Here is a 16633-nt window from a genome sequence, read left to right as displayed (position 1 = left end):
TGAGGGGGCGTGTTAAAATTCTATTATCTTGTCCCACATCAGCTTGGTGATGATCTTATCTCTTCTATATAAGGATGAATAACCCTCCCCTTATAAGACCATTTTAAGAGGCGAGTGACCCATTTCTAATAGCCCCCTTTTCTTCACCTTTGCTGCCGCCGTGGGCTTGCGCTCGCCGTCCTCTTCTCATTTCATCTCAGCAACATCACAAAAAGGTTAAAGAATTTGAAGATGGCTAAGAGTTCGAGCACAGGGAGCGCGAAGAAGAAGAAAAGTAAAGGCAAGATAAACAAAAAGCTGAGCTCTTTAAATTCAGATTCAAAGAAAATCAAGGGGCCCAAAGAGAATCCATTTGAGAGCATATGGTCGCGGCGGAAATTCAATATACTGGGAAAGATGATGAACGACGCCGCATTGGGCTCTCGCGCTCTCTCGCCATTCAGTAAGCACTTTCTTAAGATTTTTACATGTATATTGATTATGGATTCTCCTTTGGTACTTGGTAGGGTCTGAGCTAATGTGGAAAGCATATGAAATGTTTTAAGATAAACTATCATTATCAATAGAGAAAGATATGAATTCAAGTTTAGGCTATGTTTTGTGGATATTAGGCTTCAGTGCAGAATGCCTGTTGAACTTGATTGTTGTCAATGTTGTCACCAGCATATTTGTTATGGGATCCAAATTAAAAGGTTACACGTGTTACTGTTATATAATCATATACAGATATCTCTAGGCTGTAGGTAAAAAGAGTATTTTCGTCTAATATGGAACTGTACATATTATTATTCTCGAGTTAACCCTTCTGAGAAGATAACAAGTTCTCACCTTATATCAGTTATTTTGTGAAATATTATTCTGTGTAGTCTGGATTCTGGAATTTCAGCTTGTAATCTGCTACTCCCTCCGTTCCGCATTAATAGAGTCGTTTTTCCATTTTGATATGTTCCATCATAATAGAGTCATTTCGATTTTTGGCAAAATTAACACATTTTCTCTTCCTACTTTATTCTCTCTCCTATTTTATTATCTCCCCATCAGACATTTTTTCTTAATCCACACGTTGAAAAGAAATGCCTCTTTTAACAAGAAATGGAAGAAGTAGTACTTTATAGCATGATTATGTCTTGTTTGGAATCTATGCAACTCAGGAGCATCAGTTGGCTAGTTTAAGAGGAACATAGTCTGGATTCTGGTGTACTTTTGAGTTGGGAGTGACTGAGTTCATGGAAATATCTTGTTATCTTGCTTGGGTTTCTTAGCATGTCTATGTGTTTGAAGAGCATAATCTTGCACATGGACCATCATGCATGCTTTCTATGTTCTATTCTGTTATGAACCAATGTTTCATGAAAAACCTCCCTATTTTTTCTTGACGCATTTGTTGTTTTCAGGGATTCGTCGGTACTTGCAAATGTTATGCCACTATGTTCCCTGCTGAGCATTGTCAAATTTTGAAGTGGTTCTACTGAACTAAGCTCTCTTGGCTGATTATACTGAAAAAGATACATGTCTAATTTCGATATATGGAGAATATGCTTCAAAAGTTTGTTATTCGGTAACCAAGGAGCTATGTATTTTCTATATTGCTTTGCTCATATGGTGCCACTTAACGGACATTTTTCTGCTCAGAAAGACAATTTAATCCCCATGAAGCAGAAGGTGATCCAGATTCAAAATCTGCTGAAGAACAAAATGTGAGATTATGTTTTAAGCACTGGATATGTTGCTAAACCCAAGTTTTATCTTAGTATGACTATTAGTTTTGTGTCATCTAATACATTTTAATCCCATCTACATACTCCCCCCCCGTCCCTTAAATTTTGTCACATTTTTCCATTTTCGTCTGGCCCACAAAATTTGTCACATTTCACTTTTTTACCATTTTTGGTAGTGGACCCCATATTCCACTCACTCATTCCAACTCACACTTTATTATAAAACTAATATATAAAAGTAGGACCCACTCTCGACTAACTTTTTCAACTCACTTTTCATTACATTTCTTAAAACCCGTGCCCGGTCAAAATGTGACAAAATTTAAGGGATGGAGGGAGTATTTTTCTTTTTTATGTGTTAGTTTATTGGTTTCTGTTGGATATTGCATGGGTTCCTTTACTTGGGATAAATTTGTGTCTCTATACAGGAATATTTTGATAAGTACTATTAATCTATTTTCTTGCTCTGCGATGGCTTAATTTGCCCTTGTTCCATCTTATTAAGAAATTCAGAGAAAAGTTCACGTCAATTGTTTTTTTTGTGGGGGAGGTGGCGGCGGTGGTGGTGTGGTGGTCATGTTACATAGTTAACCTTGTTGTGTCTATAAAAACTTATTTTGTTAGCATTTGTTGTTATGCTAATTGTTTTGAACTAAGCTTTGGATAAAATCTTTAATAGGAACAAGCATGACCTTTATTCATTCCCCCCCTTCTTTTATTAAAGTTTTTTAATCATGCAAAGCGTCAACGACTGAGGACGGTGGTGGGGATCGAGGGAATAAGGGATGCATGTTAGGTCTGGATGACTGGATCTGCGGAGTTTATTTGAACATAATGTCTCTGTTGCTCCGATGGTTTTCTGTACTCCTATTTTTGATGGGAAATCAACTCCTTTTTCATGTTAATTTTTCTGGACAGAAATAGGATCAGAGGAATAATATTTAGTTGTCCAGAAAAGGAAGCACATGTTTTATGATTTCCTTCATGCTGTCTGAACATTTGCTGAAATTTTGTCCATATATGGAATGTCGTCATAAGAAGCACCGAATGCATTAACTCCTAGTAAAACAAGAGAACTACTTCTGCTTCTAATTAGGTGATGGAGGATATTATATTCAAAAGAAAATTCTTCAAGGTTGTAGTTGTTTTTATGAGCTTTGAATATCACTATTGATGAGCTTTCTAACTGACCTTTTTCTGGTGTTCCCTGTGTGTGTATTGTTTGTTTTGCACCTTACAATTATCAGGCTCAAAAAGCGAAGGAAAAGGAAGAAAGTGACAATTCACCGAGCAATTGGACAAGGATTTTGCTTCTTTAGTTCAGTCTGAGGCCCTCTTGTCGCTGACACAACCAAACAAAATGAGTGCTCTCAATTCTCTTGTAAACAACAGAAACTCAAATGATGCAGCAACGAAAGAGGAGGCACCCAAAATGCATAATAAAGTTTCCATTCAGCATGTATACTTCTATCTTAAACTATTTTATTCTCTTTCATTGTCTTTAATAGCTTCTATAACATCTGCTATTTATCTTGTAGTAACCCATACGGTTGTTTTCTTAAAGCTGAAGTTACTTTTCGTCTCTATATGACTTCTTTTTATAAACATGATTTTCAACAGCCTATGCATCTTAGAGTTTCCATGATCTAGTCACTGACTGTTTTTGATAGTTTGGAGACTAATTAATCATTACAGGAAAAGCCTGATCACTATGACAAACTGGTGGGTGAAATGGCACTTGATATGAGGGCTCAGCCATCGGACAGGACAAAAGCACCTGAAGAGTTGGCACAAGAGGAGAAAGAGCATCTAGAGAAGTTGGAGGTACACTCTTGAGTACTTCTTGCGCATATCTAAAAGGAAAAAAGACAACATATTTGGAGAAAGTTGTACATTAGCTATGAACCTAATTTTCATGATGACTACAAATCCGTAAACCGTAATCAGATGCCCCTCCCCCTTCTTTGGCTTGTTTTTCGTTCCCAAGTATTTCCATACCTGCTTGTTAACCATGCTTGGTGGCCCATGAGGTAGATCATGCTTCTGGTACTTGGCTGCTAAACACGTCTTTCTTCTATTTTGTGTGGCAATGATTGATCTTGAATGGAGGTTATGGAGGCCATTGTGTGAATTCCATTAGCACTTCTTTTAAGGCTCTGCAATTGTGTTGCTATTTTAGTACCCGTGTATATATTTTATTAATGGACTAAAGAGAATAATATGTTCCCACGTTTCTTGAATTGCTTCCAAATCGCATGAAGATACACATTGGGAACTGTATTTGCATCCTTATGATTGTTGCATAACACAATAGAACTCATAAGAAGCAGATTTCAAGCGGATGCAAATATAACAATACCTGGAAAGCTCACGTGAGTATTTAACATTGTTCAGGAAGATCGTAAGAAGAGGATGGCTGCTGGTGATGGTGATGATTCCAGCAATGATGATGCTGATGATTCAAAAGACGATGTTGGTGAAGCTACCAAACAGATTAGTCATATGTCTGGGGATGATCTCGGCGACTCATTTTCTGATGCCATTCCAAAGACTAAAGCTGTCTGGATTGATGACTTACTCACAAAAAAAAGTGTTACTGATTCTGATGCAGAAGATGCTCCAACTTCTGGAGAAGAAGAAGATGGTAACGAGGAAGATGATGATGGGGATGAGGATGAGGAGGAAGAAGGATCTGAAGAGAGCAGTGATGAAGATGAAAAGGCTCAGACTCCTCAAGGACTGGGAACAGAGTGATGAGGAGCAAATTGATTCGGAAGACGAAGAAGACGACGCCGACAACGACAGTGATGATACTACTGGTGAAAACCAAGGGCAATCAATATAATGATTCAGGTGCTTTCAGAGTAAAACCAATTGTTAAAGAGGATGTGCATAAGAAAGGGGAGCTTCCATATACAATTGAAGCTCCAAAATCTTTTGAAGAATTTAGCGCCCTATTGGAAAATTATTCTGATGATCAAGTTGTGGAAGCTATCAGGCGGATTCGAACATATAACGCGATTGCTGTTGCTGCAGAAAATCGGAAAAAGATGCAAGTATGATAGTATTTTGGTTTCCTGTGTTATTATTATTGTTGACAATATTAATATGGATTGAATTGGATTCCAGGTGTTCTATGGGGTATTGTTGCAATATTTTGCTGTTTTAGCAAGCACAAAGCCACTAAATTTCAAGTTACTTAATATGCTTGTCAAGCCACTAATGGAAATGAGTACAGAGACCCCATACTTTTCAGCCATTTGTGCTCGTCAGAGGTTGCTTCGTACCCGTACCCTATTCTGCCAAGATATTAGCAAAACAGGTTGGCTGCTTTATCCTTCAAAATGATTTGTTTTTCTTTAACCTTATGATTCTCTGGGGATCATTTGCTGATGTGTGGAGTGGAGTCTTATTTTATTCAGTTGTTATCTACTTCTGAACTCTTTTTCCATGACAGGAAAAAGTTGTTGGCCATCTCTCAAGACACTTTTCCTCATGAGGCTTTGGTCTATGATTTTCCCATGCTCTGATTTCCGCCATGCTGTTATGACTCCTGCTATCCTGTTGATGTCTGAATACCTTATGCGGTGTCCGATAACTTCTGGCCCAGATATTGCTATTGGCTCCTTCTTGTGCTCTATGTTGCTATCTGTGAGTATCATCTGTTTGACTTTTTGTCTTGTTTTACTTGAGTTTAGATGTTTCTTTAAATCTCCAAGTACATTGCTATCCATTTCCAGAAATGATAGCATTTCGAGTGCCTAAGTGATGTGGGGACTGATAGTTTAATTGGGCGAACCTGCTCTAGAATTCTTTTAGGCCACTGCTCCTTCCCTTTCTCTACCTTGTTCCCACCACGACTTCCTAACCTGTCTTTAATTGCATTGCTTGTCTGGATTTCCTTTTGTAAGAAATGACTAGATTACCTTGATTTTCAATATTCTACTTCTCTTTCCAGCTCAGTGGTTAAATACTAACTGTGATTTATTTTCTTCCTATTAATAGCATAAAAAATCTCCATTAGGTATGCATTATAGAGGTTCAAATTAGATGGCAATGTAGATTATATGTTGGATGAGAAATCGTGAACATATATTTCATCAAATATCAGCATTTTTCCCTGATAACCTATTTTCGCAAATTATTTCATCAATATTGCCTTTCTGTTAAGTCAATTGATTTCTGTGCATTATTTATATGAGGTTTGAAGTTCAATCCCTCTCTCTCTCTCTGGACTTACACTGGCAAACTGTTGCAGGTCAGTCGACAATCCCAAAAGTTCTGCCCCGAGGCTATTACATATTTGCAGACTATATTAATGGCAGCTCTAACTAACAGACAAAGATATGAAGCTTCTCAGGTTTTTTTTTCTTAACTCACTGCACTTACACGTGGCTTTGCATTAAATCTAAAGCCAGCTTTATCGAGTTGGTTTATAGTGAAGGTGCACTTACTTTTGCATACGCAATGACTTAATGATGTTGCTATTGACACAGTTGTGCCATCTTATGGAATTAAAAGCACTAAGGCCATTACTCCATATGCAAGGACGTGTTGAAGATATTCATTCTTTGGACTTCCTAACATTAATGGACATGCCAGATAATTCTCCTTATTTCACCTCCGACAACTTCAGGTTACGATTTCTGTCATTTCAATATTCATATTTTCGTTTCACAAGCTTGATAATAGGGGCAGATCGTATGGGTTATTTAACAGACTCATATCAGAAGTCCACGTTGATTGTCGTTATCATTCAGGATAAGTTTGTATGTATATGCACAGGGTGAGCATACATAGCGATGGGTTCAAGTCATTCCCGGAGATATTTTTGCCAATCGCAGAAATATTAGACGGACTGGCAGAAGAAGATCTGATACCCGATGCATTGAAGGTTGAGATCAAAGATGTGGCACAGCTTATCAAGACCAAATCTGAGGAGTTTCAGTCGCTGCGACTGCCACTGAGAATCCGAAAGCAGAAGGTTATCAAAACAGCAATTCCAAAGTTTGAGGACAAGTTATTTTCCCATTTTAAGTAGATTATGTTTTGCAAGTGGTAGAGACAAAATTGATGATGGGATTGTGGAAATGTGGAAGCTTTGTGAAGGGAAGAGATTATGCTCCAGATCGGGAGCGAGTGGAGATAAAGAAGTTGAAGAAACAACTGCAGCAGGAGGCGAGAGGCGCTGTGCGTGAACTAAGGAAAGATAACCACTTCTTGTTTGAGGTGAAGGAACAGGAAATGGCGCGAATGCAGGAAGAGAAAACTGAGATGTATGGGAAATACAGAGCTTTCCTTCAAGAACAGGAGCATGCATTTAAGTCTGGCCAGTTGGGTAAAAATAGGAAGCGAAGGCGATGATGATGGCCTCTGTTCTGGTAATTTTCCTTTTTGGTTCGAAAACGTGGTACCCGACAGGTACTTGCTTCATCCCATCTGTACAGGTTCATGGATGAAGTTTTTGATTTACTTCAATTTGGATCGATGTTGTAGTTTATGCTTTTACCATGAATCCCCCCTTTCTAACTATATTCACATTAGAACTTAATTCGTTCAAAATACAAATACTCATTGTTCCATGAGACATTTCTTTTTGGCGTGAGATTTAAGAAAATTATATTTAGTAAAGGGATAACTGCTTTAAAAATCATTAACTTTCGCCATTTTCCGGTTTTTCCCACAACTTTTCATTGTAGCATACAAAATCATAAACTTTGTCGGAGTGTGCAAATTTCCCTTTCGACCCGACCCATGACTTTTCCGGCTGAAATAACGCGGACGTGGCATGCCTGAGTTCTTACGTGGAATACGCCGGAAATTTATAAAACTATGTCGTTTTATATATACAAAACGACGTCATTTTACAAATGAAAACCTTCAATTTCATCAAATTCCCAAATTAAACCCGAATTAGGGATTAAAACCTTCAATTTCAATTTCAGCCTCTCCCATTGCGAAATCGAGCTTCAGCTTGGTAGGCAATATTAACTCCTTCATATTGAAATCCATATCGAGGTAATAATTGATTCAATTAGCGATTCTCACTCTCCCGTCGTGAATTCGAGCTCCATTGTTTGGAGATGCAAAAATGATTCTCGTTTATGTTTTGAAATGTGAGATTCTGGGTTCAATTATGGAACGTGAGTTTCTGGGATTGAAGGTGAGTGAGATTGGGAGTTAATGATTTTTAAGGCAGTTATCCCTTTAGTAAATTAATTGGACATTTAAGAAAATGATGTTTAGTGAATTAGGTGTAGAGAGAATGAAATTGATAAGTGAAGCCATTTTGCATTTATCTATCTACCGAACAAAAATGATAGAATGTAGCTCTAAATTCATGACCAAAAATCAGTTTACCAATCACACATACATTTATTTATTAGTTACAACTAAAACTGTATTAGAAGGAAAAACCACAAGTTCACACATACTTATTGATAGAGAAATCTTGCGTCAAATTTTCAGGAGAATAACTTGAACTCCATGTTTTGGAATGACCATAAACACCTGAACTGGAGAGTGAATGTATGTAGGCGAAAGGATCAACCGGTAATGTTGCAGAATCATTGAAAGTGCTATTTTTGCTTCCACAGTGGCAAAATTCAGACCAAGACAAGTTCTTGGTCCGAACCCAAATGGCAAGAACGCAATAGGATTATTGTTAGTCGCCTTCACAGTCCCTTGTGCAAATCTCTCTGGTCTGAAAAGATGAACATCTTCTCCCCATATTTTAGGATCATGATGCATTGCCAATGGCGAAATATATAGCTCCATTTCAGGCGGTAGAGTTAGCTTTCCAAGCTTAACTCGCTTATCGACTTTTCTCTTTATTAATGGCACTGGAGGGTATAGTCTCAGTGATTCTTCTATGATCATGTTCATCTAAATACAACCATTCAAGAATGTTAATTACTTGTGAAAGTAAAACAATATTTTGAGAGGGTTTCTTACTGTTTTTAGTCTTGCAATGCCGTCTGCACTAGGATTCAGCTGCCCGAACGCATCAGTAACCTCGTCCCTTGCTTTGTCTTGCCATTCTTGGTTCTTGGCAAGAAGAAGAACAGTCCATGCTAGCAATGCTGTCGTTGTTTCGTGCCCAGCGAAGTAGAATGTCTTACACTCATCAACTATGTCTTCCGCAGAGATCCTATTGTTTTGATCCCTGTCCAGATTAGCTTCTAACAGCATTCCAAGAAAATCTTTTCGCAAATTTCCTTGCTTTTCTCGTTTGTTTATTATCTGTGTGATGCAGTCGCGGATCCCTTTCTCTAGTTTCTCTGATTCAACCTCGTCTTTGTCTGTCAAGAACAGGCTGCCAGAAAATTCAAGATGAAAACAAGTTGAAACATTTGTTTAACAACTCTAGTTAGTATAGTAGGGTATTTACCTCATGCCAGGAAACTTAACCTTGAGAGTGTTTCTTGAAAGAAGCAACGTTAACTTCGTCAACATATCAAATATGTTCTGCCCTTCCAAGTAGTTGCTGCCAAAGGCTGTCTTTGAAATAACCTGTGATGTCAATACCTTGAACTCTTCGAACACCTCAATCTCTTTGCCCTCGTAGCTCTTCCACTTTTCTAACATCGACTCCACGCTTGTGACCATTGCAGGAATCATATTCTACAGTTTCACGAAGCCATGACACGAGTGAAACATCTTACGTTTTAAGTATGCTTGTGTAGTTGCAGACTTACTTTCAAGCTCTCCGCATGGAAAGAATTATTGGCAAGCTTTCGCATCCTTTTCCACTTTTGTCCTTTAGATGATGAGACGCCGTCTCCCAGCAACTTCTTTGCAAAACCATCAAGATCTATTTTTGGGTAGTCACCGCCTTTGTTGTTTAGTATTTCCTTAACAAGTTCTGCTTCAGTAACTACCAACTGCGGCTGAAAACCGTACCAGTTGAGGTAGTTTTCACCTGTCACAAGAGAGAATATTAAAACCGAATGAGCAAGACTAAAACGGAGCGACTTTTTTATGTTTGAGGATAGTTACCATACTGTTGTGTCCACGAAAGAACATGAGGCAGAATTCTCGCGTATATATTGTGTGAAACGTCGTCCATTGCTTGTCCGGTCGCCTCCCTTCTCATCTCCATAATCTCCTTTGTGTTTCCATACAGCCATCTGGGCGGAGGGCCGTTGATGCCTTGGGACGACATGAGGTGGCGTATGCGCATTGGATTCAACCATACTTTCTTAACCAAACGAACTAGATTTCGCAAGACATAAACCAACAGACATGTAGCAAGAAAGATTGTTACTATTACAAGAGTTGCCATCTTCTTTCAACTGATAATGGAATGAAGATTATAATTGATGGTAGCATAGTATTATATCATCAGTCACCAACTAGCAATGTTTGCCATTACCTTGTGGAAGTATGGGTGTTAATTTGCTGTTAAATTACTTTATCATTGTCCAAATCTCATGACATTAAAATAAGCAATTATTGTACTATTTTAAACTACTCTGTTTGGTGTTATGCATTGATTGACATCAAACCCTCACAGTCTCAGAAAATCAAATTAACAGAAAATGTTGGTGGTCCATGAGATGATGATATGACATGATTTCTAGTTTAAAGGGTGATTGGAAGTTGAGAGTGATATTGGTGATGAAATATATCTGATGTAACTATAATCATTTTTAATGTTATCTGATGTATGCATTATTGCATTCAATAATAAGATTGTGTTTCTAGTTTTTTATTAAGTGAATCAAAATGGTGACATAAGAATAATCTTTTGTGGTCCTTACACATATTATAGTTTTGTGGTCCTTAAACATTGTATGTTTGTTATTGTCTTTGATGAAGATGAGTTATGATACCGATTGTTCATTGTCTCCTCGATATGTATTCCATCCAGCGATCTGATCGACTTACACATAGGAAATATCATTTCTTCCAACTTAAACACTTGTTTCACACATGAACTTATTTCCATCACACATAATTACAAACATACACATAAAAGACATTCATGCAGTGGAGCTGCATTTACACTTTTTTGAGGATGACTTGAACTCCATTTTTGGGAGTAAGTATGAAGACATCAGCAGGGTTGTGGACGTAGTTAGGCGAGAGGGAAAACTTGTACTTTTGGAGGATCATGGACAGTGCAATCTTGGCTTCATTGGTGGTGAAGTTGAGACCTACACAAGTCCGAGTCCCCATTCCAAAAGGCAGAAATGCAGCACCGTTGTTATTGGTAGCTTTAGCAACACCTTGTGCAAATCTCTCTGGTTTAAAGAGAAGCACGTCGTTGCCCCAGATTTCAGGGTTGTGGTGCAAAGCTAGAACTGAAATGAAAATGTTGGTGTTGGGAAATACACAGAGCTGTCCTAGTTTAGTCTCCTTGGCAACTTTCCTCGTCATTGTAAGAACCGGAGGGTATAGCCTCAAACACTCGTTGATGATCATGTTCATCTGCATTCACATTTAACAATCTCATTCAATATGACTATATATGCAAGAGCAAGACTATTGGTAATGAACTTTATTACTATTTTGAGCCTCGCAATGCCATCAGAATCCGGGCTGCTCCCTCCAAATGTTTCCATCACTTCCTCCCTAGCTCTGTCTTGCCACTCTGTGTGTGTCGCTAGGAGCACAGCACACCACCCGAGCAAGCTTGTGGTCGTGAGATGGCCTGCACCGTAGATGGCCTTGATCTCATCAATCATCTGTTCTGTCGTGATCCTCTTCTTGACATCAGATTCATGGCTGCTTCCGACAAGTTGCCCCAAGTAATCACACCCGAAGTCATCAAGATTCCCATTTTTCTTCGCATCTATCTCCCTCTTTCGCACTTTCTCCAGTATAGCGCTCTTGATTCTTTGCTCGAGATTCTTCGCCTCAATATCATCATTGTTTCTTACTAGGGAACTGAATGGGACAGACACATCACAGTGTAACAAATAACATCACAACTTTTTAAACTTAATTATCAAGCTGTAATGTGATAGCACTGTATGTATATACCTGATTATTGGAACTCTGACTTTATACACATTTCTAACTGTAACTGCTGTCAATTTTGCTACCATCTCAAATATCTGCTCCCCATCAATGTGACTACTTCCAAAGGCAGTTCTTGAAATCACTTCAGTCGTCAGCTCCCCGAATTCTTTGAACACATCGATCTCCTTTCCTCCATAGCTCTCCCACTTCATCAACATCATGGCGACGCTTGCACTCATCTCTGGAACCATTCTCTGCAAATGCAAATCCAATGCTGCTTGAAAACAAAATCTCTTTCACCAGAAAATAGCCAAAAGAAGACTTACTTTGAGGCTGTCTGCATGGAAAGTGTGATTAGCCAGTTTTCTCACTTTGGCCCATTTTTCACCCTCATTTGTGATGAGTGCTTCTCCCAGCAACTTCTTTGCAGCACCCTCGACCTCCATTTTCGGGAAAACGCCTTCTCTGTTCATCATTATATCCTTTATCAGCTCTGGCTCAGTAACAAACAATTGGCACTGGGAACCATGCCAGCAAATGAAATTCTTCCCTGTCACCAAATATAAGTCTATCAAATCTTGTCTCGTCATAGAAAAAAAAGTCGAAAAATATAAATGAACCTTTGTCTCTTACCATAGGCCTTGGTCCATGCATAGACATGGGGTTGAATTCTTGGAAGTAAGTCATGTGAAATATCCATCATTGGTTTATCCATGAATTGGCTTCTCATGTGAGAGATATCTTTGGTGTCTCCATGAGGGAATTTGTAAGCTGGACCACGGATTCCCTGCGACCTCATTTTTGCTTGCAGTCGAATCGGAGTCCACAATATTTTGTGCAAGAATCTGAGCAAGTAGAAGCACAAAGTTGCTGAAACAAGTACCATCACTACTAACATTCTCATTAGCACTGATTTTTCTCTGTGACTTATGTTTGTGAATGAATTTGTTTTGAGAATGTAACCTTTTATTATCTTTCTCAATCTTTGGCAATTATCTTATTCCACTTATTTGCATAGTAGATGTGATATATCGAATTTTTTTTTCTTATTCTTAACATGCAGTTTTCTCAATTATTGTTCCTTCAAAGGTTGATAATAGTCAAATATATTTGGCTATGATCACTCTTAATGGTGACCTGCAAACAACCTATGTGGTCCTTTATTTAGTAAAACATATAACCAGCAATAATGCTAATAATTAATACCACCAAAATAAACTGAAAGATATGGTTGTTTTCATAACCAGGAAACAAACAATGCAAAGATCAAGATCACAACAGCTGTGTTTTAGAGTACATATAACAACACTATAGTACACAATCATGAACTAGATGAACATTTTGGTCTCAGATTTTTTCGAGGATGACTTGAATTCCATTTCTTGGGACAAGAATGATGTCCTCGATGGGGCAGTGGACGTAGTTAGGCGAGAGGACGAACTTGTAGTTGTGCAGAATCATCGAGAGGGCAATCTTGGCTTCGGTGGTGGTAAACTCGATACCTACACAAGTTCTAGCCCCCATCCCAAACGGTAGAAATGCAGCAGTGTTATTGTTTGTTGCTTTAATAACACCTTGTGCAAATCTCTCCGGTTTAAAGAGAAGCACGTCGTCTCCCCAGATTTGAGGATTGTGGTGTAGAGCCAGCACAGATATGAAAATGTTGGTGTTGGGAAATAGGCATAGCTGGCCTAATTTGGTTTCCTTAGCAACTTTCCGAGTCAGTGAAAGAGCTGGAGGGTATAGCCTCAGACACTCATTGATTATCATGTTCATCTGCAAAGCATATGCATCAGAAAACATTTGACGTAGGAGTATAAAAAAATATGAAGCCAAGACAGCTTATTAGTACTATTTTGAGCCTTGAAATGCCACCGGCATCCGGTGTGTTTCCACCAAATGTTTCCTTCACCTCCTCCCTTGCCTTGTCCTGCCACTGTGTGTGTGTAGCTAGGAGCAGGACACACCATCCGAGCAAACTCGTGGTGGTGCGATTCCCTGCACCGTAGATTGCCTTAACCTCGTCAACCAACTGCTGCATTGTGATCATCTTCTCCACATCGGATTCATGGCTGATTCTGATGAGTTGTCCCAGATAATCACAGCCCAACTCTCCATCTCTCTCCCTCTCCCTCACTTTCTCCATAATCAAATCATTGAGTCTTAGATCAATCCTCCCTGCCTCAACCTCATCATCACTTCTTACCAGCAAACTGAATAATACATCAAATTAGACTATAAACAACAACAACAACAACAACAACAACAAAACCTCAAATCCATATACCTAATGCCTGGAAATCTGAGTTTAAAGAGATTTTTGGCAGCAAGTGCTGTCAATTTCTCTTTCATCTCAAAGATAAGCTTTCCATCCATGTAACTACTACCAAAGGCTGTCCGAGAAATCACTTCATTAGTCAGAACCCTGAACTCTTGGAAGACATCAATCTCTCTTCCTTCATAGTTTCCCCATTTTTCTAACATCATCGCCACGCTGGAGCTCATTTCTGGAACCATACCCTGCTTGCCAAAACTGACTACTTTATAAACTGCTCAAAAATGAAGCATATAAAATGATGACTTACCTTGAGACTCTCAGCGTGGAAACTCCGATCAGCCAGTTTTCTGACTTTGGCCCATTTTACACCCTCATTTGTGGTGAGTGCTTCCCCAACGAGCTTCTTCAGACAGCCTGCCATATCCATTTTGGGAAAAGCGCCTTCTCTGTTCATCAGTATCTCCTTGCTCAGCTCTGGTTCAGTCACAAACAGTTGGCACTTTGAACCATCCCAGCAAATGAAGTTTCTCCCTGTTATATTATCATATCATTAGAGCGATTCTAATAAAAAGATTGGATTTTTTTGTTGGGTTTTTTCTCATACCATAAACCTTGGTCCAAGCATAGACATGAGGATGAAGCCTAGGAAACAGAGGATGTTCATGATGTGAAATATCCATTGGTTTGTGGGAGAATTGGCTTCTCATTTGAGAGATTTGTTTGGTGTTTCCATATGGAAATTTGTATGATGGACCTCTCATTCCCTGCGACATCATTTTAGCTTGCAGTCGAATCGGGGAAATCCATAGTTTGTGGAAGAATCTGAGGCAATAAAAGCACAAAAAAACAGAGGAAAAGAGTAAGAATACTTCAAATTCAGACATTTCAAATTTTGCACTGGAGTTTCAGTATAATTTCTTATTTCTGCTTGTCGATTGAATATGTTTTGGTGGTGATAGCAAGGGGAATGGTTTTGTTATTTCAATTGATCAAGAATTTGTCCGCTTTATTTAACTAGATCTTTGGATTGATTTTATTCCATTAGAAAAATGTGGATTCCCTCCTTGAGAATTAAAGAATGATTGCAAGCGGTAGTTTTGGCTCAAACATACTTTAAAAATCTATATGACGTCGCTATGACTATGTATCTACTTTGCGACCAAGAGCATGAAGAGCAATCCATTTTCATATCTTCTCGTAACCAATCAATAAGAGAGCATTACCAAGGGAGGCAGGCGAATTAAGTCTCTTCCCTTTACTATTTTAATAGTACTCCCGCCGTTCCATAGTAATAGAGTCATTTCCCTTTTTAGTAAAAGTCAACATATTTTTCGACACCTACTTTACTTTCTCTTACTTTTTTCTCTCTTCAACTCTCTACCTTTTACATTTTCCACTTTATTCTACTTTTACTTAACTCACCTAATACAATTTTTCTCCGTGCCAAAAATAAACATCTCCATTACTATGGAACGGAGGGAGCACTATGTAGTTTAAGTATATTTTATAAGTCATCATCACCATTATGGGATAAGAGGTACAAGAGGGCGACTCGGTTATTATATTGACTAGTATCAACCCCGTGCGTTGCACGATCCATTGAATTTTATTCACATATAATTAAAAAGGCCAATTAAATAAATAAAATGATAAATGATAAAATTATATAGGATTTATAAATCGCAAATAAAATTATATAAATTTTATAAAAGTATATAATATTTATAAAATAAAAAATAAATAGAGACAAACATAAAAATGAAATAAATAATATCATTAACAATGTTAAAAGACTTTATTGATCATGTAATCGAAACACAGATAGTAACTGAACACATTTGAAATCTTTAGAGAATATTAAATCTTGAAAGACAACATAAGCAGCTGATAGGATAAACCTCCAATCGGGGTGATCAGCGTCCGTAGATCGGCGATCGATAAATATCTGTCGCGGGCGAGTGCCCGTCGAATACGACGGTTTTCTCTCTTTGGAGAAAAGAATGAACTCTCTCTTTAGAGAAAAGAATGAACGATAATATTGATATTCTTATTGATTTCAAATTATTACAATGACTTCTATTTATAATGCTAACAATTAACTTAATGAACAAGAAAACAAAGATATGGAAAAGATATGAGAATCCCTAAAATATCTAAACAAAATATGGAATAGGCTGGTATCAACTCCCCATGGTTGAAATCCACCTTGTCCTCAAGGTTGGAACTTCGACACGATGAAGAGAGAGTTGAAAACATCAGCTTTGGTAGACTATTGGCGGTGTGATGTCGGTCTGCGGAAGTAGGGTTGTCTGGCGGCTAGAGCTCGGCGGACAAGCGGACTCGGCAACCAAATCTGGTGCTGTGGCGAAGCTTTGGTTCGAGATGATGGGAAGGCTTAACTAGTTGTTGTGCGCGGGTGGATTCCCGTCGGGCAACGACGTAGCTATGGTTCGATTGGTGTGGCTAGTTGCTGTGCGCGGTGGATTTCCGTCGGGCAGTGACATAGCTATGATTCGATCAGTGTTTTGGATGGTGAGCTCGGGATGAAAGCACCAATTTGATAGGATAAACCTCCTATCGGGGTGATCGGCGATCGATAAATATCTGTCGCGGGCGTTCGACGGTTTTCTCTCTTCGGAGAAAAGAATGAACGATAATATTGATATTCTTA

At 38.5% G+C, this 16633-nt stretch overlaps 3 protein-coding genes and 1 pseudogene across 4 annotated transcripts; 1 reads left to right on the top strand and 3 right to left on the bottom strand.

Annotated features, from left to right (window-relative positions):
* The first annotated feature begins 231 nt into the window (after positions 1-231).
* LOC125220263 (uncharacterized) lies at positions 232-7300 on the top strand (annotated as a pseudogene). Its single transcript, XR_016134344.1, has 11 exons — positions 232-442; positions 612-692; positions 1633-1697; positions 2966-3177; positions 3414-3542; positions 4113-4774; positions 4848-5040; positions 5176-5369; positions 5977-6078; positions 6215-6354; positions 6504-7300. The product of XR_016134344.1 is annotated as an uncharacterized LOC125220263 (transcript).
* A 735-nt stretch (positions 7301-8035) lies between these two features.
* Positions 8036-10099, bottom strand: LOC125219855 (cytochrome P450 CYP749A22-like). Its single transcript, XM_048121941.2, has 5 exons — positions 9717-10099; positions 9416-9639; positions 9109-9341; positions 8673-9033; positions 8036-8603 (listed from the first exon to the last, which is right to left on the bottom strand). The coding sequence occupies exons 1-5, from the start codon at positions 10000-10002 to the stop codon at positions 8175-8177; spliced, it is 1533 nt and encodes a 510-aa protein (XP_047977898.1). The 5' UTR covers positions 10003-10099; the 3' UTR covers positions 8036-8174.
* A 496-nt stretch (positions 10100-10595) lies between these two features.
* LOC125219980 (cytochrome P450 CYP749A22-like) lies at positions 10596-12660 on the bottom strand. Its single transcript, XM_048122079.2, has 5 exons — positions 12318-12660; positions 12011-12234; positions 11706-11938; positions 11228-11609; positions 10596-11150 (listed from the first exon to the last, which is right to left on the bottom strand). The coding sequence occupies exons 1-5, from the start codon at positions 12586-12588 to the stop codon at positions 10722-10724; spliced, it is 1539 nt and encodes a 512-aa protein (XP_047978036.1). The 5' UTR covers positions 12589-12660; the 3' UTR covers positions 10596-10721.
* Positions 12661-12898: 238 nt separating this feature from the next.
* LOC125219997 (cytochrome P450 CYP749A22-like) lies at positions 12899-14946 on the bottom strand. The gene is made up of 5 exons (XM_048122097.2): positions 14567-14946; positions 14270-14493; positions 13972-14204; positions 13537-13897; positions 12899-13460 (listed from the first exon to the last, which is right to left on the bottom strand). Exons 1-5 carry the CDS (start codon positions 14844-14846, stop codon positions 13032-13034), a joined length of 1527 nt encoding a protein of 508 aa, XP_047978054.1. The 5' UTR covers positions 14847-14946; the 3' UTR covers positions 12899-13031.
* Between the last annotated feature and the right edge of the window lie 1687 nt (positions 14947-16633).

Source organism: Salvia hispanica, chromosome 1, assembly GCF_029641045.1.
Source record: "Salvia hispanica isolate PSC_SH4W2 chromosome 1, Shi_PSC_v1, whole genome shotgun sequence".
Taxonomy (NCBI): Eukaryota; Viridiplantae; Streptophyta; class Magnoliopsida; order Lamiales; family Lamiaceae; genus Salvia; species Salvia hispanica.
This window is presented reverse-complemented; position numbering and strand designations above follow the sequence as displayed.